Here is a 27,088-nt window from a genome sequence, read left to right as displayed (position 1 = left end):
CCTGGGCAGCTGAACAGGATTTTAACAGAAAAACAGAACATTCTTGGCCCAGGGAAAACTGAACAAAAAGCCTATGAAAGCATGGGACAGTCTCACTAACTTCATTAATTCTTTATACAAATTCCTCTTATCAACTGGGACCTGCTATATTTAATGCATACTTTCCCCTGGATATAATTTATAGTTAACTCCATTTGCTCCTTAACCCAAAATTGTTTTACTTCTTTAATCTGAACGTATTTATGAGGTGTTGTGTAGGTTTCCTTAGGGTTCATCCACTCATCTGTTTAATATTGTCATTCAGCAAATTTAATAGCATTATACTAAGCACTGAGGAAAACTGAGCAAAACAACAAAGTCCGCATCATCCCCATATTTAGTCTTCGACATGTAAACAATACGACGCACATACTCATACTGTGGTGTGATAAGGGCTATGATGGGAGAAGTAACAGATACTTAAGAGCCTAGGAGGAGCTTCTGAACCAGATATGGTCCATAAAAAAAGACCACCTGAAAGAACTGACCTACAGTGTTAAAACCTCAAGGATGACTGGAGTTACTGACCATGTTTTTCTTAACACCCCAAACCCTTAATTCACTAAGGCTCTATTTCTACTTTGCAGTTATGCTTCTAAATCCCTTTGAGGACATTTTATTCCCAGATTCATATTCATGATATAAAAACTACGATCATAAGAGGTTATCAGCAAAAGGCAGTAACCGAACAAACAATATATTACTAACATGGTTTAACATTCAGATACCACTCTTCAGAAGAAATTAAAAAAATAAATGCTTTGCTATCCTAAAAGCATCTGAACAAGTCCATATGAGTAGGCTCTCTAATATACAGGCTTTAATTTTCTTCTAGTTTTACAGAAATAGAATTGCAGTGGTTTTTCTGGTGTATTTGGTAACATATGCTTATGTCCTTTACTCTTCTAGTTTGTGCTACTAATATTAAAAAGGATGAACCTAGGATGGCTGATGTCAGTTTTGTACACTGGCCATTTCTTCAAAGCCAGAGTGACATGAAACTCCATAAAAGACGACAATATTTGCAACGAAGCAAAAACTGGCTTGGTTTAAAAACAAGATTTCTCATCTAAATGCTCTTTAAAGAGAAAGGGTAAATCTTAGAAAAAAAAAATTAAACTTTTTGTAATGTGACAGATATTAACTAGACTTTATTTTATAATTTACAACATGTGCAATTATTGAATCCTTACGCTGTACACCTGAAACTAATGTTAATTGTCAATTAAACCTCAAAAAAATTTTTTAACTAAACATTTAAATAAATTAATGATTTTAAATGGCTGTATAATCTTGAATAACACAGTTAACTTGTCAGAGCCTCCTCTCAGAAAGCTGAATCATAATAAAGGACCATTTCAGAACTGTAGTTCTAAACTCAGTAGCAATCTATTTCTTACTCTGGTGATCTTTATAAAATAAAGACTAAAAACTGATAATATTTAGTGCAAAGAGAAGTATATTAGATTAAGTAACATTTTTGTCTTAAAAATGCCTATTATAAAGCACTCATACAATTTTAACTATATTAGTAGATGAAATAGAAAAATGTTACCTTGCTCTGCCCTGTGAAAGTAGCCTAATGCCTGTTAAAAACATGAAGAGTCCAAACATAATGAAAACAGAATCAATATATAAAAAAACATTTCTTCAAAAGGAAGTAAATTAAAACATATTAAAATAAAGGTCAACTTATCAACAGTGAAAGTTAACACAGGAAAACTGAATGTTTTTAAATCATCAGAGCACAGATTACAGGAGATGGACAACTTCTAGTAATAACTTGATTGCTGTTTAGAACTTGAACCAAACCAGCATCAAGTGAAGAGAAGAAAGAACATTACCATATGCAACTCAGCTATTTTGATCCTTCTTAAGTCTTAACAGTCACTACCTGTAAAAACTTAGTAAAATCAAAAGCTAAATTATACTCAGTGATACATAGGTTGTACCAATAAACTTTTAAAAGTCTTTATTATTGAAATTCAAACATAAAATGTTATTGAGTCTGAAACTTCCCTTTTTTGTCCCATTTAAGCTGTTTTATAAATTATGATTTCCTAGAAACATAACTTTTATTATAGTAGAGCCAACTGTATCTTTTTTCCTTAGAATACATTATTTTTAATAATACATATTCCCAGCTGTGTTCTGATTATTCAGTTAATATTTTTTTAATTTTTTTATTTATTAAGGATTTTATTTATTTATTTGACAGACATCACAAGTAGGCAGAGAGAGAGGGGAGGAAGCAGGCTCCCTGCTGAGCAGACAGCCCAATGTGGGATCCCAGAACCCTGGGATCATGACCCGAGCCAAAGGCAGAGGCCACTGAGCCACCCCAGCGCCCATCAACTAAATATTTTAATATCAAATTCTACACCATAGCCTGCCAGAAGAAAAAATAGCTCCTTGTCATGATACAAGTACTAGGAAAGCTCTTTCGTGGCCTTATTTCCTTACTCTGAACATTTTAGTGGTGTAAGTTAGTGTTTTCCCAGAAATCCCTTTCAAATTTTATTTTCAACAAGAAAAACAAAAGGCCTTAAAAATATGAGTGTAGGGACGCCTGGGTGGCTCAGTTGGTTAAGCAGCTGCCTTCAGCTCAGGTCATGATCCCAGCGTCCTGGGATCGAGTCTCACATCGGGCTCCTTGCTCGACAGGGAGTCTACTTCTCCCTCTGTCTCTGCCTGCCATTCTGTCTGCCTGTGCTTGCTCTCCCCATCTCTCTCTCTGATAAAAAAAAAAAAAAAATGAGTGTATATATCAGTGACACTGATGAGAATAAACTAAACGCCTTTGTACCCCCCCCCAAAAAAATTAGCGTATAAGCCTTGCAACCCTGCTTTCTAAAAAAGTTATAAATTACTCTTCCTTTATCTATACAAATACACGATTTCCTAGGTAAATTACTGTTAATGTGTAAAACATATATCTAAAACTCGTGCTGAGTAACAGCTGCTGAATTTATTCTATTTTATGACTTTTATATGGTGTAGATTTCAAATAGAAAACAATAGTAGATTTTTGCATGAGCTATTACAGCTGACATTATACCAGAATCATTAGCCACTCACCTAAATAAAAAAAAAAAAACACTCACCAGTCATAGATTATAAGTATTAAGCCTTTGTGATAAGATTGCTGCACTGGATGGTTAGAAACATGCTCAAAGGCCTCAGGGCTCAGAGCTGCAGATCTGGACACTGTAGAATGGCACTGTAGTTAAGAAATCAGTACTAACTTAACAAAGGACAGCACACTACCTCCTCATAGGTGGAACTAGGAGGAGTTGCGAACAGCACTTTAGCAATTCTTCTCTGATACCAAGGCATTTCAGCAAATGTATAACACCTACAGAGAAAAAACAGACCTCTCAGTTGCATCTTTTTTCCTCTTACAGAAAAACTAAGCATCTTAACAGATATAAAAGATAGTTTCTTCTGTTGGTATGTTTAAACAATTTGCACTTTACATAACATCCATTAGGTTAATATTCCCAGTGAATTACCCAGAGACTGATTTATATTGATCCATCAATTAGGATGTGTTCGTGATTAAATGTAAGTAAGCAACAGTACTAGTAATGAAAACATAGTATTTGTCGTTCATCACTAAGTGCTGACTCTGTTCTAGGTGCTCGGTGATTATCTCTCATTTACTCTTAGGATCATTACCCCTATTTTTTTAGATAAGAAAAACTAACTCAGAGTAGTTAAAACAAAAACAAAAACTAAACATGGTATGTATAAATAACAATGGCAAGAACCAATTTAAGTCTGCCTACTGAAAAGAGTGAGGCAAATGATTAACATCCAAAGATCTTGGCAACTTTCTGATACAGGTAGGGAAAAAAGTACTGCATCTTTGACTAAGGGTCCGAACTCCTAAGGGAACAACTGTATCTCATTCATGGTCCCTCCCTAGCACTGTCTAGCCATTATCATTAGTTAGTTTAATATTGCCCTTTGTCCTGAAGGATATTTAACTCCTTTTTAAGAATCCTTTTAAGAATCAGATACAGGGGGCCCCTGGGTGGCTCAGTGGGTTAAGCCTCTGCCTTTGGCTCAGGTCATGATCTCAGGGTCCTGGAATCAAGCTCTGCACCTGGCTCTCTGCTCAGCAGGGAACCTGCTTCCTCCTCTATCTCTCTCTCTGCCTCTCTGCCTACTTATGATCCTTCTCTTCCTGTCAAATAAATAAATAAAATCTTAAAAAAAAAAAAAAAAAAAGAATCAGATACGGGAGGGCGCCTGGGTGGCTCAGTGGGTTAAGCCTCTGCCTTCAGCTCAGGTCATGATCCCAGGGTCTTGGGATCGAGCCCCGCATCAGGCTCTCCACTTAGCAGGGAGCCTGCTTCCTCCTCTCTCTCTCTGCCTGCCTCTCTGCCTACTTGTGATCTGTCTGTCAAATAAATAAATAAAATCTTAAAAAAAAAATCAGATACAGGACTGTCTACACCATTTATTTATAAGACAATAAAATACTCAGGTCTGCGAACTACACCCAAAGAAAACAGCGGCAAACCTGTCTCAAGTTTGCTGCTCATACCAGCAAAATAATGCTGTACACTAGACAAATGGAAAGATACTGAAAGTCAGATTATTTTATTCCTCAGATGAATCAGACTGTATTTGACAGACCTTGAAGATGCGAAGACCCTCTTCAGGCATCGAACTGTGTTGCTATATAGTTAGACCAATCCAATTTCATTTAGCCTTGTAAGTAAAAACAGTCTCTCCTAACAAAAGGAATTTCAAAGTCTAGCAAAAATTTTAATGCCTTTTTCATTTTAACATATATTTCTAAATGAGTTACAATGGTTAACATGATCACAATCAAACTTAGTGATACATCACAACTACTAGTTAATGAAGTGAACTAGTTAATGAACATTATTACTACTAGTAATAATGAACCGAACACTCATGAATGCCAAATACTTTTAAATACTTTACAGCTTGGTATTATATACTACAAAATAAGATCATAGTAACTACCACTGAAATATTTATTTAAAGAAATGTTCTTACCAAATACCCATAAGGTGAATTGAGGTAGCATCTTTTGGGTTCAGTTCAATTGCTTTCTAACAAGAAATGAGAAAGTCAATCATATTTGTTTTCTAAACACAAATGAGTATTATGTTTGCTGAAAAAGTCATGATAAAAAAAATTTTTTTGGCAACCCTACATTTTGATTCTTCTATGATAATACCAATTTTTTCCCCTCTTCATTCAATGTGATTAAATTCATTTCAATACACCGTTAGTGACTTGTATTAAAGGTAACTCTTACAAAGCTCAGCAACTAACAGGATTTATCAGTATGAGAAAAAACATGAAATTTTTAAATGAATCGATTTTGAAAACCAATCTATAGTTCTCAATGTTTCTTCTAGATTAGAGGAAAAATAATTTAATTTTGCAAGTTCTGCATGAATACTGGACTAAATGGTATTCTTAAAGGAGAATAAAGTACTTAATACTTTTACAAAGTTTCTTCCTTTATGTACGTTTTGTTCAACTTCATCTATACTCAACAAAGGAAAAATAAATACTACTTATTTACAGAATTTATTAGTAAAATATATACAATGTAATACACTGATAGTCTTCCTAATTTCAATTTACTATATGAAAGTCCTATGTGAATTAATGTGAAGCATAAACTATGGAACAAGTTTAAAGCAACTGTTTCTCCTTTTATCCACTATTTTGTTGAAAGTCTTTGAGAAACATGTCAGATTAATGTAAATTCTATTAAAAATAAGAGATCCTTGGGGCGCCTGGGTGGCTCAGTGGGTTGAACCGCTGCCTTCGGCTCAGGTCATGATCTCAGCGTCCTGGGATCGAGTCCCGCATCGGGCTCTCTGCTCGGCAGGGAGCCTGCTTCCCTCTCTCTCTCTCTCTGCTTGCCTCTCCATCTACTTGTGATTTCTCTCTGTCAAATAAATAAATAAAATCTTTAAAAAAAAAAAAAATAAGAGATCCTTCTAAAAAAAAAAAAACTGAGACCTCCTATCTTGTGTTTTTCTGTAAACCCACGTTTTCATTTCAGTCAGTAATGTGTGAGATACACATTTTGAAGTATTTGTATTGGTTACCAGTAGGGTCTCTGAAGCCAGACTACCAGGGTTCAGATCACAGCTCCAAGTTTTCACCTTGGCAAGTTCTCTCTTCTTGCCATGCCGGAGTTTGCTGTTTTATAGAACTGATAGAGTAATATACCTACATTATAGAGTTGTGCTAAATATTAAATGAGCAACTAACAGGAGGTACTTAACGTAGTAATATCTTCTATAACCAGCATAAATTTACTTTTAAAAAGTACCACTTAATTTATTACTGATGCTAATGAATGGTATCAGTAGTAGAGGTAATAGCTAGAATAAGGCTAATAACCAGGTATGACTTAGCAGAAATCTTGCTTCATTAATATGAATAAAGAATCAGCACTGACTTTATTTTACTTTTCCATTAAACAGTGATATGACTCATAGCAAAATATGTCTTAAAATATACACAACTCATACACTAAGAAACCTTTCCTAATCAGAGTTCCACTAGAAAATTAAACCCTACAAAAAATTGTATGAATAACTGTTTTCTCCAATCTACCAAGAATGGTATAGAGCTAGTCTCATTCTAGATGCAAGGAAGAGAAGTTAATTCAGAACATGCAGTGGATGCCTGGGGGAATTTAATTTTTTTATGGGATGGGTTGAGAAGGACTACTCTCAAGCAAACACTTTCTTTTTTAATTCTTGCCATTAGTTTGTTTTCAAAACAATCCAAAGATAGGGGCACCTAGCTGGCTCAGAGGACCATGCTTGAGCCCCATGTTGGATGTAGAGATTACTTAAAATCTTAAAAAAACAACAAAAATAACCCAAAAATAATAATTCCTTATGGTTTTAAATATAATAATGGAATTAGGAATAATAGTATAAATGATCTTTTTAGTATGTAAATACTAAATACTATCATTTTAAAAATATACTTAATCGGACACCTGGGTGGCTCAGTTGGTTGGACGACTGCCTTTGGCTCAGGTCATGATCCCGGAGTCCTGGGATCGAGTCCCACATCGGTCTCCCAGCTCCATGGGGAGTCTGCTTCTCCCTCTGACCTTCTCCTCGCTCATGCTCTCTCTCACTGTCTCTCTCTCTCAAATAAATAAAATCTTAAAATAAAATAAAATAAAATAAAATAAAATAAAAATATACTTAATACATATTTGAGATCTGCAAAACATAGATTTTTTTTTTTTTTAAGATTTTATTCTTTATTGACAGAGGGAGAAGCAGACTCCCCACTGAGCAGAGAGCCCAATGTGGAGTTCAATCCCGGGACCCTAGCTCATGAACTGAGCTGAAGGCAGATGCTTAACCAACTAGCCACCCAGGGGCCCCAAAATACTGGTTTTTAAAGAAACAATCTATAGTCTCTGTTTCCACTAATATATTTTTTGCAATTTTTTCATGATTTATATTGGAAGATATTTGTCATATATTCTACACACTATGGCACAATAACTCATGTGATTTATTTAATGCCACTGAGCAAATTATGACATTTCACAGAATCTAAGATACCATGAAAATTACTACATATCATTTTTTATCTATCACTAAAAAGAAAAAAGCACTGCCTATTAAAAGATACCACTGATTATAATGCACTGTGATTTCAAAGGTCTTACAATGTGAAAAAGTTGCATATTATTAAACTGAAATACATGTATGTATATGCATACACACACGTACACATGTCTGTGTATACATACTACTGATGCCAGAATAAAAGCTAGATCTCCTGACTCCCAGTCTAATGTTCTTTTCTGTTACCCACTGTGTAAAACAGGAACTGAGACTATTACCATAAAATTCAGAAAAGCTATTAGCTTATCTGCGGTTCTTCCTATTAATGTTTCCATCATATTCTCTTCCTTTGTATATTTTTTTTAATTTATAGAAAATTTATTTTTATAATTTCAAAACCGTGTACTTAATTCTTTTGGCTTGGAACATCATAATTTAAGGGGAAAACTATTATGGCTGTACTTTGTTGTTATACACATTTATGATAATTTCAGCTTTTAATCTTTTTAAATTTCTTTTCAGCGTAACAGTATTCATTGTTTTTTGCACCACACCCAGTGTTCCATGCAATATGTGCCCTCCCTAATACCCACCACCTGGTTCCCCCAACCTCCCACCCCCACCCCCCGCCCCTTCAAAACCCTCAGGTTGTTTTTCAGAGTCCACAGTTTCTCATGGCTCATCTCCCCCTCCAATTTCCCTCAACTCCCGTCTACTCTTCATCTCCCCATGTCCTCCATGTCATTTGTTATGCTCCACAAATTAGTGAAACCTTATAATAATTGACTCTCTCTGCTTGACTTAGTTCACTCAGCATCATCTCTTCCAGTCCCATCCATGTCGCTATAAAAGTTGGGTATTCATCCTTTCTGATGGAGGCAAAATACTCCATAGTGTTCAGGGATCACATCTTCCTTATCCATTCGTCCATTGAAGGGCATCTTGGTTCTTTCCACAGTTTGGTGACCATGGATATTGCTGCTATAAACACTGGGGTACAAATGGCCCTTCTTTTCACTATATCTGTATCTTTGGGGTAAATACCCAGTAGTGCAATTGCAGGGTCATAGGGAAGCTCTATTTTTAATTTCTTGAGGAATCTCTACACTGTTCTCCAAAATGGCTGCACCAATGTGCATTCCCACCAAGAGTGTAAGAAGGTTCCCCTTTCTCCACATCCTCTCCAACACGTTGTTTCCTGTCTTGCTAATTTTGGCTGTTCTAACTGGTGTAACTGGTATCTCAATGTGGCCACCTTTGATGGCTAGTGATGATGAACATTTTTTCATGTGTCTGATAGCCATTTGTATGTCCTCATTGGAAAAATGTCTGTTCATATCTTCTGCCCATTTTTTGATATGATTATCTGTTTTGCGTGTGTTGAACTTGAGGAGTTCTTTATAGATCCTGGATATCAACCTTTTGTCTGTACTGTCATTTGCAAATATCTTCTCCCATTCCATGGGTTGCCTCTTTGTTTTGTTGACTGTTTCCTTTGCTGTGCAGAAGCTTTTAATCTTGATGAAGTCCCAAAAGTTCATCTTCGCTTTTATTTCATTTGCCTTTGGAGACATATCTTGAAAGAAGTTGCTGTGGCTGATATCGAAGAGGTTACTGCCTATGTTCTCCTCTAGGATTCTGATGGATTCCTGTCTCAAGTTGAGGTCTTTTATCCATTTTGAGTTTATCTTTGTGTATGGTGTAAGAGAATGGTCGAGTTTCAGTCTTCCGCATATAGCTGTCCAGTTTTCCCAGCACCATTTATTGAAGAGACTTTTTTCCACTGTATATTTTTTCCTGTTTTGTCGAAGATTATTTTGTTTTGTTGAAGATTATTTGCCCACAGAGTTGAGAGTCCATATCTGGGCTCTCTACTCTGTTCCACTGGGCTATGTGTCCGTTTTTATGCCAATACCATGCTGTCCTGGAGATCACAGCTTTGTGGTAAAGCTTGAAATCAGGTAACGTGATGCCACCAGTTTTGTTTTTGTTTTTCAACATTTCCTTAGCGATTTGGGGTCTCTCCTGATTCCATGCAAATTTTAGGATTATTTGCTCCAGCTCCTTGAAAAATACCAGTGGAATTTTGATTGGAATGGCATTAAAAGTACAGATTGCTCTAGGCAGTATAGACATTTTAACAAAGTTTATTCTTCCAATCCAAGAGCATGGAATGGTCTTCCATCTTTTTGTGTCTTCTTCAATTTCTTTCATGAGTGTTCTGTAGTTCCTGGAGTACTCCCAGGCATCTTATGGTTCTTGGTGCTATAGTAAATGGAATCGATTCTCTAATTTCCCTTTCTGTATTTTCATTGTTAGTGTATTAGAAAACACTGATTTCTGTATATTGACTTTGTATCCTGCCACGTTACTGAATTGCTGTATGAGTTCTAATAGTTTGGGGGTCAAGTCTTTTGGGTTTTCCATATAAAGAATCATGTCATCTGTGAAGAGAGAGAGTTTGACTTCTTCACTGCTAATTTGGATACCTTTTATTCTCTTTGTTGTCTGATTGCTGTTGCTATGACTTCTAATACTATGTTGAACAAGAGTGGTGAGAGTGGGCATCCTTGTCGTGTTCCTGATCTCAACGGGAAGGCTGCAAGCTTTTTCCCATTGAGGATGATATTTGCTGTGGGTCTTTTATAGATAGGTTTTATAAGTTCAGGAATGTACCCTCTATTCCTATACCTGGAAGCGTTTTAATCAGGAATGGATGCTGGATTTTGTCAAATGCTTTTTCTGCATCAATTGAGAGGACCATGTGTTTCTTCTCTCTTTTCTTATCGATTTGTTCTATCACATTGATTGATTTGCAAATGTTGAACCATCCTTGTAACCAGGGATGAATCCTACCTGGTCATGGTGGATAATCTTTTTAATGTGCTGTTGGATCCTGTTTGCTAGGATCTTGTGGAGAATCTTTGTATCCATATTCATCAGTGATATTGGTCTGAAATTCTCCTTTTTGGTAGGGCCTTTGCCTGGTTTGGGGATCAGGGTAATGCTGGCTTCATAAAGAGAGTCTGGAAGTTTTCCTTCTGCTTCAATGTTCTGAAACAGCTTCAGGAGAATAGGTGTTATTTCTTCTTTGAAAATTTGACAGAATTCCCCCAGGGAATCCGTCAGGTCCTGGGTTCTTGTTTTTTTGGGGGGTTTTTGATCACTGCTTCAATCCTGTTACTAGATATCGGTCTATTCAGGTGGTCAATTTCTTCCTGGTTCAATTTTGGGAGTTTATAGTTTTCCAGGAATGCATCCATTTCATCTAGGTTGCTTAGCTTATTGGCATATAACTGTTGATAATAACTTCTGATGATTGTTTCTACTTCCTTGGTGTTAGTTGTGATCTCTCCCTTTTCATTCATAATTTTACTAATTTGGGCTTTCTCTCTTTTCTTTTGGATTAGCGTGGCCAATGGATTATCGATCTTATTAATTCTTTCAAAAAAACAGCTTCTAGTTTCATTGATACGTTCTACTGTATCTCTGGTTTCTATCTCATCGATCTCTGCTCTAATCTTGATGATTTCCCTTCTTATGTGTGGAGTTGTTTTGATTTGTTGTTGATTCTCCAGTTCTTTAAGGTGTAGAGACAGCTGGTGTATTCTGGACTTTTCAATTTTTTTGACAGAGGCTTGGATGACTATGTACTTCCCCCTTAGAACTGCCTTTGCTGTATCCATAGGTTTTGGACCGAAGTGTCTTCATTCTCATTGGTTTCCATGAATTGTTTCAGTTCTTCTTTGATCACCTGGTTTGATCCAAGCATTCTTAAGCAAGGTGGTCTCTAGCTTCCCGCTGTTTGAGTTCCTTCTGCACTTTTCCTTGTGATTGAGCTCCAGTTTCAAAGGACTGTGATCTGAGAATATGCAGGGAATAATGTCAGTCTTTTGGTATCAGTTGAGTCCTGATTTGTGACCCAGTATGTGGTCTGTTCTGAAGAAGGTTCCAGGTACACTTGAGAAGAATGAGTATTCTGTTGTTTTAGGGTGGAATGTTCTGTATATATCTGTGAGGTCCATCTGCTAATGTGTCATTCAAGGCTCTTGTTTCTTTAATGATTTTCTGCTTCAATGATCTATTACTGAGAGAGGCATGTTAAGATCTCCTACTATTAATGTATTCATATCAGTATGACTCTTTATCTTGATTAATAGTTTTCTTATGTAATTGGCTGCTCCCATATTGGGGGCACAGATATTTACAATTGTTAGATCATCTCGGTGGATAGTCCCTTTAAGAATTATGTAATGTCCTTCTATATCTCTGACTATAGTCTTTAGTTTAAAATCTAATTTATCTGATATGAGAATCACTACCCCGGCCTTCTTTTGAGGCCCATTGGCATGAAACATGCTTCTCCATCCCTTCACTTTCAGTCTGGGTGTATCTTTAGGTTCAAAGTGGGTCTCTTGTAGACAACATATGGATGGGTCCTGTCGTTTTATCCATCTGCAACCCTGTGTTGTTTTATGGGCGCATTTAGGCCATTCACATTGAGAGTGATTATTGATAGATACGTTTTTATTGACATCGTGTTACCTTTGAAGTCTTTCTTTCTATAGACTGTCTCTATATTTCTGTTCAATTATATTTTTAGGATTTTTTCTCTTTTATAGAACCCCCCCTTAATATTTCCTGCAGTGTCGGCTTGGTGGTTGCATTGTCTTTTAAGCCTTGCCGGTCTTGGAAATTCTTTCTCTCTCCATCCATTTTGAATGTCATTCTTGCTGGATAAAGTATTCTTGGCTGCATGCTCTTCTCATTTAGTGCCTTGAATATATCTTGCCAGCCTTTTCTGGCTTGCCAGGTCTCTGTGGACAGGTCTGATGTTATTCTGATGGGCTTTCCTCTGTATGTAAGGAGCTTCTTTGTCCTAGCCGCTTTCAAGAGGGTCTGCCTACAATTATAATTCTTCATTCTTACTATTAGATATCTCGAGGACTTTCAAGAATCTATAATCTTGGGGGAAAACCGTTCTGCCTCTAGTACATGAACACTGGTTCCATTCGTGAGATTGGGAAAATTTTCATGGACAACTTGTTCCACTAGATCTTCTAGACTTCTTTCTTTCTCCTCCCCTTAAGGGATTCCAGTAATTCTGACGTTGGAACGTTTCATGGCATCATTTATTTCCCTGATTCTGTTTTTGTGGCTTCTAAGCTGTTTCAGGCTTCCTCCTGATCCTTTCTATCTGTTTGTCCTCCAGATCACTAATTCTATCTTCTGTCTCAGTTACCCTAGCTTTTAGAGAATTTAGATTAGATTGGAACTCATTGAGAGCATTTTGAACATCATCCCTGGTGGTTTTCAGTTCTGCCCTAATCAATTTTGTTTGGTCATCCATGGCTTTATCCAACCTAGCTAATGCCTGGACAATTGTTAGCCTGAATTCCCTTTCCGATATATTGTCTATGTTGATAGCCATTAGCTCTGTTGTAGAAGGCCCATCCTCTGTATTTTTCTTCTGTTGGGAATTCCTCCTCCTAGTCATTTTGGTGAGAGATGACTGATAGGATGTAGCTGGATGTATCGACAGTGGTGCAGTCAAGGTGCACCCTGGAATGCTTTTGAGCAATCAGGATTCCCCACCCAAATGAGAGAAAAAGGAAAAGAAAAAGAAAAAAAAGACAGTGAGACAGGAAAAAAAGGGAAGATAAGAGAGAAGGCTCAGCCCAAATGGGCCCCAAGGTAAGATTTATGAAGTATACAAACAAAAACAGACAAACAAAAAGACTGATAAAAGTATATGACAAGAGAAAAAAGTATATATATATAAAAGCAAAAAAAGGAAGAACCTCGTCAAAAAGATCCCCAAGTATAAGATTTATATACTATCAGGAGAAACACAAATACACAGAAACACTGGCGGAAGAAAAAGATGGGAGAGTGGTTATAAATTCTCAGTGTGGGCGAGGAAGGTTATTTTGATTCTTCCTAGATGTATCTTGATATCTTTGTTAAAGGATCAACTTTCCTAAGCTAAAGGGGGATTAAGAATTTGTATACGTATAGGGGTAGCATTGATTGGGGAAAGGGGATTACCTTGAAGTTTAACTCTATATGAATATTAGAAAATAAAAATAAAAAAAGAATAGACTAAACTAAAAAAAAAAAAAAAATGGAACATTTCACGAATTTGTGTGTCATCCTTGTGCAGGAGCCATCCTAATCTCTATATCATTCCAATTTTAGTATATGTGCTCCCAAGCGAGCACTCTTCCTTTGTATTTTTGAAGTGGTCTAATATATCAAAAGAGAAATAAATAAGCTGAATTTTTAGTGGCAGTTTTTCCAGAGTTTTTGTTTAGTTTTGTTTAGGACAATGAGGTAGTGTATATGGCACATCATGAAATACACAAACTCCTGGAGAATATGTGACATCTAAGGATGAACTTACTATAAAGAAGTAACTTCAGGGGAAATATTAAAACATAAAATAGGGGCGTCTGGGTGGCTCAGTGGTTTAAAGCCTCTGCTTTTGGCTCAGGTCATGATCTCAGTGTCCTGGGATCAAGCCCCACAACGGGCTCTCTGCTCAGCGGGGAGCCTGCTTCCTCCTCTCTCTCTGCCTACTTGTGATCTCTTAAAAAAAAACAAAAAACGTAAAATACACAGAGATAATTATCGTAATTATCTATTGGGAGTGGTTTGTCAGTTGGGTTTGATTTTATACCAGACCACACCTTGGGGTATTCATGACCTCATATAGTTCCCTCCCATATAATCTGGTCTTGGCCACATGACTTGTTTAGGTTCACAGGATATTACCAAGTGTGATGCAAAACAGAAGCTTGATAAAAGTTTGCACATTGGAATTTTATCTTGGAATGCTCATTCTTGGAAGCCAGCTACCATGCTATAACGAAAGCTGAGGCTAGACTACTAAATAATGCAATGGAAAATGGAGAGAGAGAACCCATGATATAAGAGACCATCTCGTACATTCTGTCCAGCTGAAGACTGAGGTGAAGGCAGCCGTCTGAATGACCTCAGCTACACCAAACAGACCAGAAGTACCACTACAGAGTTAACACACAAAATATTGAGAAATAAGCTGTCACTGCATTAGACCTCTAAGTTTTAGGTGGTTTGCTATTCAGCAATAGATAAGTAAAACAATTTTATTTAAAAAGCTAATTACTTTTAAAATTCATCAGTACCTCAAAATGCTCCTTGATAATGTAGGCATTTGCAATTTTAGCCTTGATGCCTTCATAATCTCCAACATCACTAATACAGATTGCATACCACTAAAAACAGAAGAAAAAAACATGTAAGAATAATATAAGAATATAATATAATAATATTAGATAAAATAAATTCTGATGCCACTATAAAAGCTAGGTCTCCTGATAATAAAAAATAAAATAAAATAGATAAGATAATATAAGAATATAATCTACTAATATTCCATTCAATACAAGGTAAAACTGAATAGTTATTCCTCAGTAGTCATTCTCATTAAGCAAAAACTTACAACCTTGAGATCAAGGTTGGGAATATATTAGGCTGTAAAAAAGTCTCAAGTTTTAAAAGATAGAAACCAGAGTATGTTCTCTGACCACAGTGAAACGAAAATATTTTAATAAAAGAAGGAAATCTGTATAATTCACAATTATGTGGAAATTTAAAAATTCCTAGGATAGCTTAGTTGGTTAAGTGTCCTACCCTTGGTTTCGGCTCAGGTCATGATAACCGGGTCATGAGACCAGATGAAGCCCTGCGTCAGGCTCTGTGCTCAACAGGGAGTCTGCTAGAGAGTCTCTCTCTCCCTCACCCTTTGCCCCTTCCCTATCTCTCTCACTCGCTAATAAACAAATCTTAAAAAAAAAAAAAAAAAAAAAAAAAAAAAAAAAAAAAAAAAAAAACCACATTCCTAAATAACCAATGAGTCAAATAAGTCACAAAAAAAATTTAAAAATCTCTTGAAAAGAACAAAAAAAAATACGACATAACAAAACTTAAAGGATTCAGCAAAGTTGTATTCAGAAGGAAACTTATGGCTATAAGCTACCTTAAAGAAAGTTATCAGTCAATAACTTCACCTTAAGAAACTAGGAAAAGGGGCCACCTGGGTGGCTCAGTGGGTTAAGCCTCTGCCTTCAGCTCAGGTCATGATCTCAGGGTCCTGGGGATCAAGCCCTGCATCAGGCTCTCTGCTCAGTGGGGAACCTGCTTTCCCCTCTCTTTCTGCCTGCTTCTCTGCCTACTTGTGATCTCTCTGTCAGATAAATAAAATCTTAAAAAAAAAAAAAACTAAGAAAAGAGCAAACTAACCCAAAGTAAGCAGAAAGAATGGAATAATAAAGATAGAGTGGAAATAAATAAAATATGGGGAAAATAGGGAAAGGAGCAAAACCAAATTAATTCTCCGAAAGGATCAACAAAATTTACAAGCCTTTAGCTAAACATAAAAAGAAAAAAGAAAAATTAATAAAATGAGGACTCAAAGAATATATCTATTATTACTAACCTCAGTAATAAATCTAGGGATAAAAAAGATTACAAGGGAGTAGTAGCAACAACTGTACGGGAACACATTAAGTGATCCACCAAACATGAAAAAATTCCTAGAAACAAGATACAATCCAACCGACTTAGAATAAACAAAAAATCTGACAAACAAATAATAAGTACTACTACAGAGTTAGTAATCAAACGAATTTCCAACAAAGCAAACACCAGGATCAAATGGCTTCACTAACAAATTCTACCAAACATTTAAAGAAAATTAACACCAAGCTCCTCTAAATTCTTCCAAAAAATAGGAAATCAATGAACATTTCTTAAGTATTCTCTGACACCAGTGCTACTGAAACCAAAACCATCACAATAAAAGAAAACAGAGTTGCAAAAACTCTCAATAAAATACTAATAAATTGAATTTAGCAGAACATTAAAAAAATCACTCACCACAATGAAGTGGGATTTATCCCTGGAATGCAAGAATAATTCAACATACACAAACCAATCAATGTGATCCATCACATTAATAGAAAAAAAAATCTTATGATCATTTTGATACAGAAAAAACATTAAGACAAAACTTGACATCCATTCATGGTAGGAACTCCCAGTAAGTTGAATTAGAAACAGAAGGAACATATCTAAACAAAATAAAGACCTGAAATTATGAAACTCCTGGAAGAAGACAGGAATAAAGCCTCTTGACATGGGTCTTGGTAATGATTTTTTGGATATGTCATCTAAAGTACAGGCAACCAAATAAAAAACAAGTGGGACTACATCAAGCTAAAAAGCTTCAGTAAGGGAAAAGAAACCATCAACAAAATGAAAAGGCCTATCTAATGGGAGAAAATATTTGCAAACAATATATCTAATACAGGTTTAATACCTGAATTATAATTCATACAATTACATACAATTCAATACCAAAAAACCAACAATTTAAAAAATGGGCAGAGAAATGTCCTAATAGACATTTCCCCAAAGAAGATATTAGAAAGGCCAACAGAAGATACACAACATCAATAGTCATTAAGGAAATGCAAATTAAAATAGCAATGACGTATCACCTCACCCCTGTTAGAATGTCCACCATCAAGAGATAAATGCTGGCGTGGATGTGGATAAAGGGGAACCCTTATGCACTGTTCGGATTCTAAACTGGGATACTCAATCCTCAAAAATTAAAAATACAATTATCATATGATCCTAGCAATTCTACTTGGAATTTATAAAAAACAAAAAATGAAAACACCTACTTGAAAAAATATCTGCATCTCTATGTTCATAGCTCGTTTGCAACAGCTAAAATGGAAACAACTTAAGTTCAGATCAACAAAATGGATAAATTAGTTGTGCTGTATGTATACACACACATACACACACAATGAAATATTATTCAACCATAAAAAGTAAGGAAATCCTGCCATTTGCAACAACATGGAGGGACTCTGAAGGCATTATACTAAGTGAAATAAAAATACTGTATGATCTCATTTACATGTAGAATCTTAAAAAAAAAAAAATCGTAAGACTTGTGGTTACCAGAGGTAGAGAGCTGGGGGAGGAGGAATTGGAGGAAGGTGGTCAAGAGGTACAAACTTCCAGTTATAAGATAAATACAGTTGAACAACACAAATTTAAACCATGCAAGAGCCACTTATACACAGATTTCTTGTGAGAAATATAGTAATGTAAATCTATGGTTCTTTTCATTTCTTTTGGAGTAGTCTCTTTTTTGTAACTTTATTGTAAGAATATAGTATGTAAGACATACAAAATATGTACTGATTATTTGTTATAAAAGCTTCCAGTCAACAGGTTATTATAGTTGTGTTTTTGGGGAGTCAAAAGTTCTATGTGGATTTTCAACTGCACAGGAATCAGCGCCCTTCTCCCCATGTTGTTCAAGGGTGAATGGTATTATGGATGTAATGTACAATGTGAAAACTACAGCTAATACTGAAATATGATATAATAGGAAAGTTCATAAGAGAATAAACCCTAAGAGTTCTCATCATGAGGGAAAAAAATTTTTCTTTCTTTCCTTTTTATCACATCTATATTAGAAGATAGGCATCAGCTGAGCCTACTGTAGTAATCATTTCACAATATGTGCAAAACAAACCATCATGCTCTATGCCTTAAACTTACAATAATGTATGCCTATTCTTGCCCAATAAAATCAGAGGGAAAAAAAAAGAACTGAAGAGTAGTATCTCTTATGATGCAGAATTCAACAAAATAATGGCAAGTTGAATTCAGCAGCAAATGAAAAGGATTACACAACATGACCACATGGGATTTATCCCAAAATACAAGGGTGGATTACCATATGAAAATTAATTAATGCAAGATACCACATTAATAGAATGAAGGGGGGAAAAACCAACATGATCATCTGACACAGAAAAAAGCATCTGACAAAAATCCAACACCCTTTCATGATTAAAAACACTCAACAACTACGAATGAAAGGGAACTTTCTCAATCGATAAAGAGCATTTATGGAAAACCCACAGCTAACATCATAGCAAATGGTGAAAGCCTAATAGCTACCCTCCTATAATCAGGGACAAGACAAAGATATTCACTCTTGTCACTTCTACTCAACACTGTACTGAAGTTCTAGCCAGGGAAATTCAGCAAGGTAAAGAAATATCAGGTGTCCAGGTTGGAAAAGAAAAAAAACTATGGATAATTTATAAACATGTTGATAATATAGAAAAAAACTAAATCTACATAACAACCAATAGAACCAATAAAGGAGTTAAGCAAAGCTATAGGACATAAAATTAATATACATTAATATACAAGTATTAGTTACACTTCTATATGCTAGCAATAAATAATCTGAAAATGAAATCAAGAATTCCAATAGCATCAAAAAGAATACTTAAAGAATAAATTTAAATCCAAAGACATACAAGACTTGAAGACTGAAAATTACAAAACAGTGTTGAAAGAAGAAAAAGATCTAAATAAATGAACAGATTCAAATGAACAGATTTATTTAGATCTTTAAATAAAAGGTCTAAATAAATGTCTTCACACAATGCTGTTAGGATGGCAATACTCCTCAAACTAACCTACAGATTCAATAAAATCCCTATCAAAAACCCAACTGGCTTCTCTGCAGAAATTTACAAGCTGATCCTAAAATACGTATGGAAACTGAAGGAACTCAGAATGGCCAAAACAATCTTGAAAAAGAAGAGCTAGAAGACTCACAGTTCCTTATTTCAAAACTTACCACAAAGCTATAGTAATCAAGACACTGTGATACTGGCACAAAGACAAACAGGTCTACACTCAGACAAATGAAATTGAATTGAGAATTCAAAAATAAACAACACATTTATGTTCAACTGATTTTTTCTTTTTTTTTTTTTTAAGATTTTATTTATTTGACAGAGAGAGACACAGCGAGAGAGGGAACAGAAGCAGTGGGAGAGGGAAAACAGGCTTCCTGCCAAGCAGGGAACCCGATGTGGGGCTCGATCCCAGGATCCTGGAATCACGACCTGAGCCGAAGGCAGATGCTTAGCAACTGAGCCACCCAGGTGCCCCTGTTCAACTGATTTTCATCAAAGATGAAAATGGAGAAGGAACAGTCTTTTCAACAAATGGAGCTAGGACAACTATATATTTATATGCAAAAAAATGAATTTGAACTCCTATCTCAACCATGTATAAAAGCTAACTCTTTTAAGGATCAAAGATCTTAATGTAAGAGCTAAAAAATACAGAACTCAGAAACAGACATAGATGAAAATCTGTGTTTTTTAGATATGACACCAAAAGCACAAGCAATCAAAGAAAACTAAACTGAACTTCTTCAAAATTAAAAAGAACTTGTGCATCAAAGCTTATCATCAAGAAAGTAAAAAGACAATCCATGGAATGGCAGAAAATATGTGCAAATCGTGTATCTAACTAGAGACTAAATGTCAGAAAATATTCTTAAAACTCAACAAAAGACAAACTTAGTTGAAAAAACCTAATTGAAAAAAAAAAACCAAAGAATTTGAATAGACATTTCTTCAAAGAAGATATACCAATGTCCAATAAGCACATGAAAAGATGCTCAATATAATTACTCATTAGGAAAACACAAATCAAAACCATATACTTCCCACCCACTAGTTTTAACTTTTTTTAATGGATAATTACAAGTGTGACCAAGAATGTGGAGAAACTGGAACCCTCACACATTGCTAGTGGCAATGTAAAATGATATAGGTCCTTTGAAGAACAATTTGACAGTTCTTCTGAAAGAATTACATAGGGGCACCTGGGTGGCTCAGTTGGTTAAGCATCTGAGCTGAGCGCCTTCAGTTCAGGTCGTGATTTCAAGGTCGTGCAACTGAGCCCTGCATCAAGCTCCCTGTGCATTCAGCAGGGAGTCTGCTCACTTCTCTCTCTTTCTGCCCCCTAAAATAAATAAATCTTAAAAAAAAAAAAAATAGAATTACATATGACCCAGCAAATCCATTCCTAGACACATACTCAAAAGAACTGAAAACAGGGGGACGCCTGGGTGGCTCAGTGGGTTAAAGCCTCTGCCTTCGGCTCAGGTCATGATCCCAGAGTCCTGGGATCGAGCCCCACATCCGGCTGTCTGCTCAGTGGGGAGCCTGCTTCCTCCTCTTTCTCTCTCTCTGCCTGCCTCTCAGCCTACTTGTGATCTCTTGTCTGTCAAATAAATAAATAAAATCTTTAAAAAAAAAAAAACTGAAAACAGGTATTTAAAAAAATACTTATACATGGATGTATATTCATACTATAAACAATAGCCAAAAGTGTGGAAATAACCCAAATGTCCATCAACTAATCAATGGGTTAACAGAATATGGTATATCCATACAAAGGAATGTTATTCTTCCATAAAAAAGAATGAAATATTGATGCATGCTATAATGTGGATGGACCTCAAAAACATGGTAAGTGAAAGATGTCTAAACACAAACGATCCCATACTGTATGATGCCATTTCTATGAAATATCCTGAGTAGGTAAAGCCATAGACACAACAAGCAGATTAGTGATTGTCAGGGTAATAAGAGGGAACAGAGAGTGACTATTTAATTGGACTTACTGGGTTTCCTTCTGGAGTGATAAAAATGTTCTGGAACTAGAGGTAATGGTTGTACAACACTATAAATGTATTAAATGTCACTGTATTGTGCACTTATAAAATAGGTGATTTTATGCTATGTGAATTTGCCTCCATAAGAAAAAAAGTAAAAGCAAATGCTCACACAAAAACTTGTATACAAGTTATACACAATTGTATGTAACAGCCAAAAAGTGGAAATACCCCAAATGTTCACCAACTGATGGATAAACAAAACTGGTATATCCATACGATGGAATATGCAGTACTGTCACATGCTCAATATGGATGAACCCTGACAATATTATGCAAAGGGAAGGAAGTCAGACCATACATGCCACCTATTGTAATTCCATTTATATGAAATGTCTAGAATAGGAAAATTCATTGGGACATAAAGGAGATTAGTGCTTACCAGGGAATAGGTGCAGGGGAGAATTGGCAGAAGGTACAGGGTTTGTTTTGGGGATAACAGAAATATTATGGAATTAGTGCTGATGGTTGCACAACACAGGGAAAATGTGAAAAAACCACTTAAGTATATGCATTACAATGATGAATTTTATATAATGTGAAGTACATAAGTAAAACTAAAAGCAAGACTTCATCACCTATTTACACGGACATGTTAAAGACAGTTAAAAGTAAAAGGACAGAGAAGGATATAACACGCTAACATTAAGCAAAAGAAAACAAGAGTTGCTCTGTTAGTATCAAAGTGGAAGATAAAACTAAGTATTTCAAAAAATAAGGGGGATCATTTTACAGTAATAAAGAGATTAATGCATCAGGAAAATATAATAATCCTAAATGTTTATATTCCCAATAGAAACTTTAAATTGCATGCTGCAAAAATTAATAAAACTGCAAACAAACAGGGGCACCTGGGTGGTTCACTGAGTCAGGCCTCTGCCTTCAGCTCAGTTCATGATCTCAGGGTCCTGGGATCCAGCCCTGCATCCTGCTCTCTGCTCAGTAGGGAGCCTGCTTCCCCCTCTCTGTCTGCCTCTCTGCCTACCTGTGATCTCTCTGTCAAATAAATAAATAAAAATCTAAAAAAAAAAAAAAAACTGCAAATTAAACAGACAAACTTACAATTATACTTGGACATTTCAATGTGTCTCTAAATAATTTACAGAACAAGTAGATAGAAAATCATAAAGGTTACAAAAGGATACAAATGGTACAAAAGAACAACACCATTAACGAAACTGACCTGAATGAGATTTATAAAATACTCCCAACAATAGCTGAATAAACATTCCTTTCATGTGTACAAAGAACACTTAACAAGATGGACCATATTCTGGGCCATAAAACAAATCTCAACAAATTTAAAGAATCCATATCTATTTTATTTTTAATAAAAACCAGTATTAGTGGGGTGTTGAGGGAGACTGGCCCCTAAAGGGAGCATTTGGAAATGGGTGGAGATGAAATTTGCTTGTCACAATGACTTGGTAGTTATACTGAGGACAGTCCAACATCATAAAGTGATGTCCTAATAACAAAATACCAATAATGTCCCATGTGTCTCCAGAGTGCCAATTGAAAAGCATCATTCTAAGTCAGTTAGGAAATTCAAGAACTAGCAGAGTTACATGTGAAAGTTATACCAGCTCTTAGCTGTCCAACTGCTCTATTCTCACCTCTACATAAAAATATAATGTACTATATAATGTAATAAAATAGCGTGCATTTTATTTAAAACCAAACAAGCACTGATAAAAATATGTATCACTGCAGCTGTGATTCCACATCAAACCTTGACAGTAAGAACTGGGCACTGAATTCATTCTTCACATGTGCTGGGCCTGGCAGAGGATGCCCACCTCCACCAGAGCCCCAGAGGAAGAATGAAACCCCTGGTGGAGAGGGCTCAGGTGACAGGCACCCTGCCTGTCTTGGAGCTTGGGAGGGGAAGGGGCCATGTGTGCAGCTCTGGTTTGTCTGCCTGAACTCCCCCTGGGCCACTGAAGTGAGCGGTTCCTGAGTGGCAGTGAGTGGAGGAAGAAGGGTGGATAACTGTCTAGAGCGGTGCAGACAAGAGTCCCCCTCCTTCCTCCTTCAGTGTCTCTGAAATCCCCACAGGGGATCTGATGGCCACTGCAGGGTCCTACTTGCAGCCACAAACCTATGAAGCAGTCACCTTTTGCTCTGGCTGAAGGGGAATCAAGGTTCCGAGAGGGATAACTCTCCTCTTGACACATTGTATATTTGTATATAAAATATACAAAATATATAATGTAAGGAAATATATAATGTAAGGAAAATGAGTAAACATTTGTCAAATCCTTATAGTACTAGGAATAAAGACATAGGCAATTCATGAAACAACTAACACTTTCATTTAAAAATAAGCATTCACAAAAGTAATTTATCAACACACTAATGAAGATATAATAAATGTTCAAGAATACAAAGAAAAAAAACTAGATCCTTTTGAAAAAAATGTTATAAAGATAAATTTCTTTAAAATAGACAAATTTTCTTTCTTCTGTAAATTAGGAATAATAAGTAAGTATAGACCAATGTACCTACCTCTCACATGGTAACAGTTGCATTACTTTAAGCCCCTCACCTTATGAGCTGCAAAACTGGATTCATTTTTTTCTAGTGCTCTTTTTGCATACTCTAGGGCTTCATAAATCAGGAGTTTTTTCTCCTCTTCTGAGGTTCCACTAAGCTGAGCTATATCACGTGATGCCCGTGCCAATCGCCACAGTAACTCTGCATCTTCACTAATTTGAAATAAATATAAAATAACCATTTTAGCTCATATTTAAAAACTGTTAGAAATCACATCACTAATGAATACATGTAACGGTCTTTCAGGTCAGTGAAGATATAGCAGTATCAAAAGCCATTATTCATAATGTTGTATTTTCACATAAAAACTTTATTTGCTAAAATTTCCCACAAAATATCCGGTATTATACATAAATATTAACTCTCCTATATCATCTAAAATACTAACTTCCTGGGGCACCTGAGTGGCTCAGTCAGTTAAACATCTGCCTTTGGCTCAGATCATAATCCCAGGGTCCTGGGATGCAGGCTCCCTGCTTCTCCCTCTTCTGCTGCTGCTCCCCAACCCCTGCTTATGCTCTCTCACTCTCTCTCAAATGAATAAATAAAATCTCTAAATAAATAAATAAAATATTAACTTCCTTAGAATTAATTCTTTAAATATTTGCACTACAAAATCATCATATAACTTAAGGCTTGAGACACTGCAGACAACTCACTAACTGGCTCAGATAGTACCATAAAATCCACAAACTTTGGAGAGCAGGTCATGTTCTACAAAACAAAACTGCTATATCCCTAGCCCCAAATATAGTAACTGGCACATAATAGGTGTATGGTAATTATGTGTTAATAAATAAATGATTGAATATAACAGAATCTCAAAATAAATCTTATATTTGAATGTGTCATTCATGCCATGATGCATGGAAGTATTTGAAGGGCACTAGACTCCTTGAAGAATTTCCATAGGAATATACTTATATAAGATAAGAAATGGTTAATAAATAAAATAGTAATCACAATTAAGAGTTAGAAATATTTTTTAAAACATTAAAACTCCTTTTTATCCTTTTTATTAAATTTTTATTTAAGCCCATTATATATTTAACAAAAAACGGTATTCACATAAAATTTTGAAACTAAAGGTAGCAATAGTGTATTTATAATTAAATAAAGATGGAGTAACTATAACTTACTTTTCAAGTAATTACTGAATTGTCTATAAAATGCCAAACATGACACTACAAGTAACTAAGGGGAAAATGGAGAAGAAAAAGTGGATCTATAGACATTTAAGAAGCAAAATTGATGGGTCATGAAGAGAGAACTGATCTTAAGAATCTAAGAAAGGTAGCTGAAAATGACAACATTTTTAGTTTAGGATTAGGTAGATTTGTGGCCTGGAAATGCCAATTTAGCCTTATTAAACCTATTTTATTGGGCAGAATCTCCTTCCACCTACATTTTCCCAAAAACTGACTGCACACTGATACTCTGGACTAATGTAATCTATATATAAATCTATATACCATGTAATCTAATACTAAAAACAGAAAAAGAAGGTATTTTTAGTTTCTCTAAAAACCTGCTTCTAAAGTGATACACACATACAATGATGCCATACAAACATCCTAATTCATTTACATCTTATGTCAATAAGAAATTCACTTAAAAAATGAGAAATATACAATATAGATAACCATATATTCAACAACTACCTCATATGATCCAAAGCAAAATAACAAAATGGAAAAAATGAGTAAGGAGTCACTTTTCCTAAATCGATGAGATACATGTGGCACTTGTGAATCATTTACTGTAAGAAACATACTATAAATTAAACTCTAAAAACTCTGCAGTAAAAACTTCAAAAATTATAAAAATTTCAAGCATCAGGAATCATTTTAATTGTTAAATAACATAGATTTTGAGGAAACTGCAAGCCCAGGCTTATCATACATTGCCTACCTTTCCTTGTATTGGGTCAGCAACTGATAAAGTTTTTCTGTTTCTCCACTCTCATATAGGTAGTCTGCTTGCTCAAGAATTTCTTCAACTCTGAAGACTAAAAATGAAACAAAGACACAATAAAGTAGGCTTTCCCAAGCCAAACAGCAACAAATCTAAGAAACATTTTCATATATAAGCAAAAGAAATTAGATATAAAAATTACCTAAAAATAAGGATCAGAAATTCTGAAGAATCTAGATGTAAGTGTAGTAGAGATAAAGATGAAGCTGTCACAACAAGTGACTTATTGAAACCACAAAAATTAAAAAAATTAGAAAACTTATTGTGGAACAAACCAAATATAATATGTTTTCAAAAATGAAGACGCAATTTCTTGTGAGGAATTTATGGTACCCTTACCCTCCACACAACCTCTTTGTTGTTGTTGCTAAGTGTCCTCCATTGCAGAAAATAACGAGATATAACATCCATTTCCAGCACTGAAAATTATTAATTTGCAGGGACCGCACCATACTATTTCACTAGATTTCTCTTTATGACCTAACTTATCAGTATTATGGAAAAAGAGTCAAATTTATCATTGAGGGGTGCCTCCGTGGTTCAGTTGGTTAAGTGGCTGCCTTTGGCTCAGGTCATGATCTCAGGGTCCTGGGATCAGGCCCCATGTTGTCATGGTTGGGCTCTCTGCTCAGTGGGGAGTCTGCTTCTCCCCTCTCCCTCAATTCCCTTCCCCCCTCCCCACTCATGCAGGCACTCTCCCACTCTCTCACTCAAATAAGTAAAATCTTTAAAGAAAAATTTGTCATAAAAAACTTAGATTAATTTAATTACACAGACTATCTGAAATTACCTCACTAGCACTCTGCTCCAACCAACTCATTAATTTATTTATACATTACTACAAAATATATAAAACATTTTTTTAAGACAATGTAATGCTCTAACAGCATATTTCAGGTTGAATTTAATTTTTGAAAAATTAAAGCTAGATCAGAAAAAAAATCTTCTGAATTTTAAACAACTATGTAAAATGAAGTACTTTTTACTAAGTTAACATCATAATGTAATTATAAAACTAGTTTAAAAAAATTAAATGACAGGGCGCCTGGATGGCTGTCAGTTAGGCATCTGCCTTCGGCTCAGGTCATGATGCCAGGGTCCTAAGCATTGGGCTTCCTGATCTGCAGGGAGTCTGCTTCTCCCTCCGCCTCTCTTTCTCTCATGAATAAATAAATAAAATCTTAAAAAAATAAAAATAAAATGACAACAGCAAATTCTTCTTTAATCCTACTTCAATCTGGTTAGGTGTCATAGTTCAATATTCATATGGCTGGTTGATTTTCTTAGGTTTGCT

General features: G+C 35.5%; 2 protein-coding genes and 1 non-coding gene across 7 annotated transcripts in view; 1 reads left to right on the top strand and 2 right to left on the bottom strand.

Moving 5' to 3' along the window:
* Positions 1 to 27,088, bottom strand: part of RMDN1 (regulator of microtubule dynamics 1) — a 69,802-nt gene that overhangs the window by 20,654 nt on the left and 22,060 nt on the right. For all 4 annotated transcript variants that reach the window (XR_009351685.1, XR_009351686.1, XM_059166088.1 and 1 more), the window contains exons 3-8: positions 25,732 to 25,828; positions 23,813 to 23,972; positions 14,810 to 14,899; positions 5,074 to 5,129; positions 3,307 to 3,394; positions 1,595 to 1,625 (exon numbers count right to left, since the gene is read on the bottom strand). Coding sequence is in view for 2 of the 4 variants with exons in the window: in XM_059166088.1 (XP_059022071.1) it covers positions 1,595 to 1,625; positions 3,307 to 3,394; positions 5,074 to 5,129; positions 14,810 to 14,899; positions 23,813 to 23,972; positions 25,732 to 25,828 (522 nt within the window). In the remaining 2 variants the exon portion in view is untranslated. The remainder of the gene's footprint in view (positions 1 to 1,594; positions 1,626 to 3,306; positions 3,395 to 5,073; positions 5,130 to 14,809; positions 14,900 to 23,812; positions 23,973 to 25,731; positions 25,829 to 27,088) is intronic.
* Positions 1 to 27,088, top strand: part of WWP1 (WW domain containing E3 ubiquitin protein ligase 1) — a 147,239-nt gene that overhangs the window by 117,349 nt on the left and 2,802 nt on the right. The window contains exon 25 of one of the 2 annotated variants that reach the window (XM_059166085.1): positions 949 to 7,861. The exons of the other annotated variant lie outside the window; for it this stretch is intronic. Within the exon in view, the coding sequence (XP_059022068.1) occupies positions 949 to 961 (13 nt within the window). The 3' untranslated portion in view covers positions 962 to 7,861. Of the gene's footprint in view, positions 1 to 948; positions 7,862 to 27,088 lie in introns of those variants that run through there. 2 annotated transcript variants of the gene reach the window in all.
* LOC131828313 (U6 spliceosomal RNA) lies at positions 13,762 to 13,864 on the bottom strand. The gene has a single exon (XR_009352338.1). It is a non-coding gene; the product is annotated as a U6 spliceosomal RNA (small nuclear RNA).

The sequence above is a fragment of the Mustela lutreola genome, chromosome 3, assembly GCF_030435805.1.
Source record: "Mustela lutreola isolate mMusLut2 chromosome 3, mMusLut2.pri, whole genome shotgun sequence".
In the NCBI taxonomy this organism is placed as follows: Eukaryota; Metazoa; Chordata; class Mammalia; order Carnivora; family Mustelidae; genus Mustela; species Mustela lutreola.
This window is presented reverse-complemented; position numbering and strand designations above follow the sequence as displayed.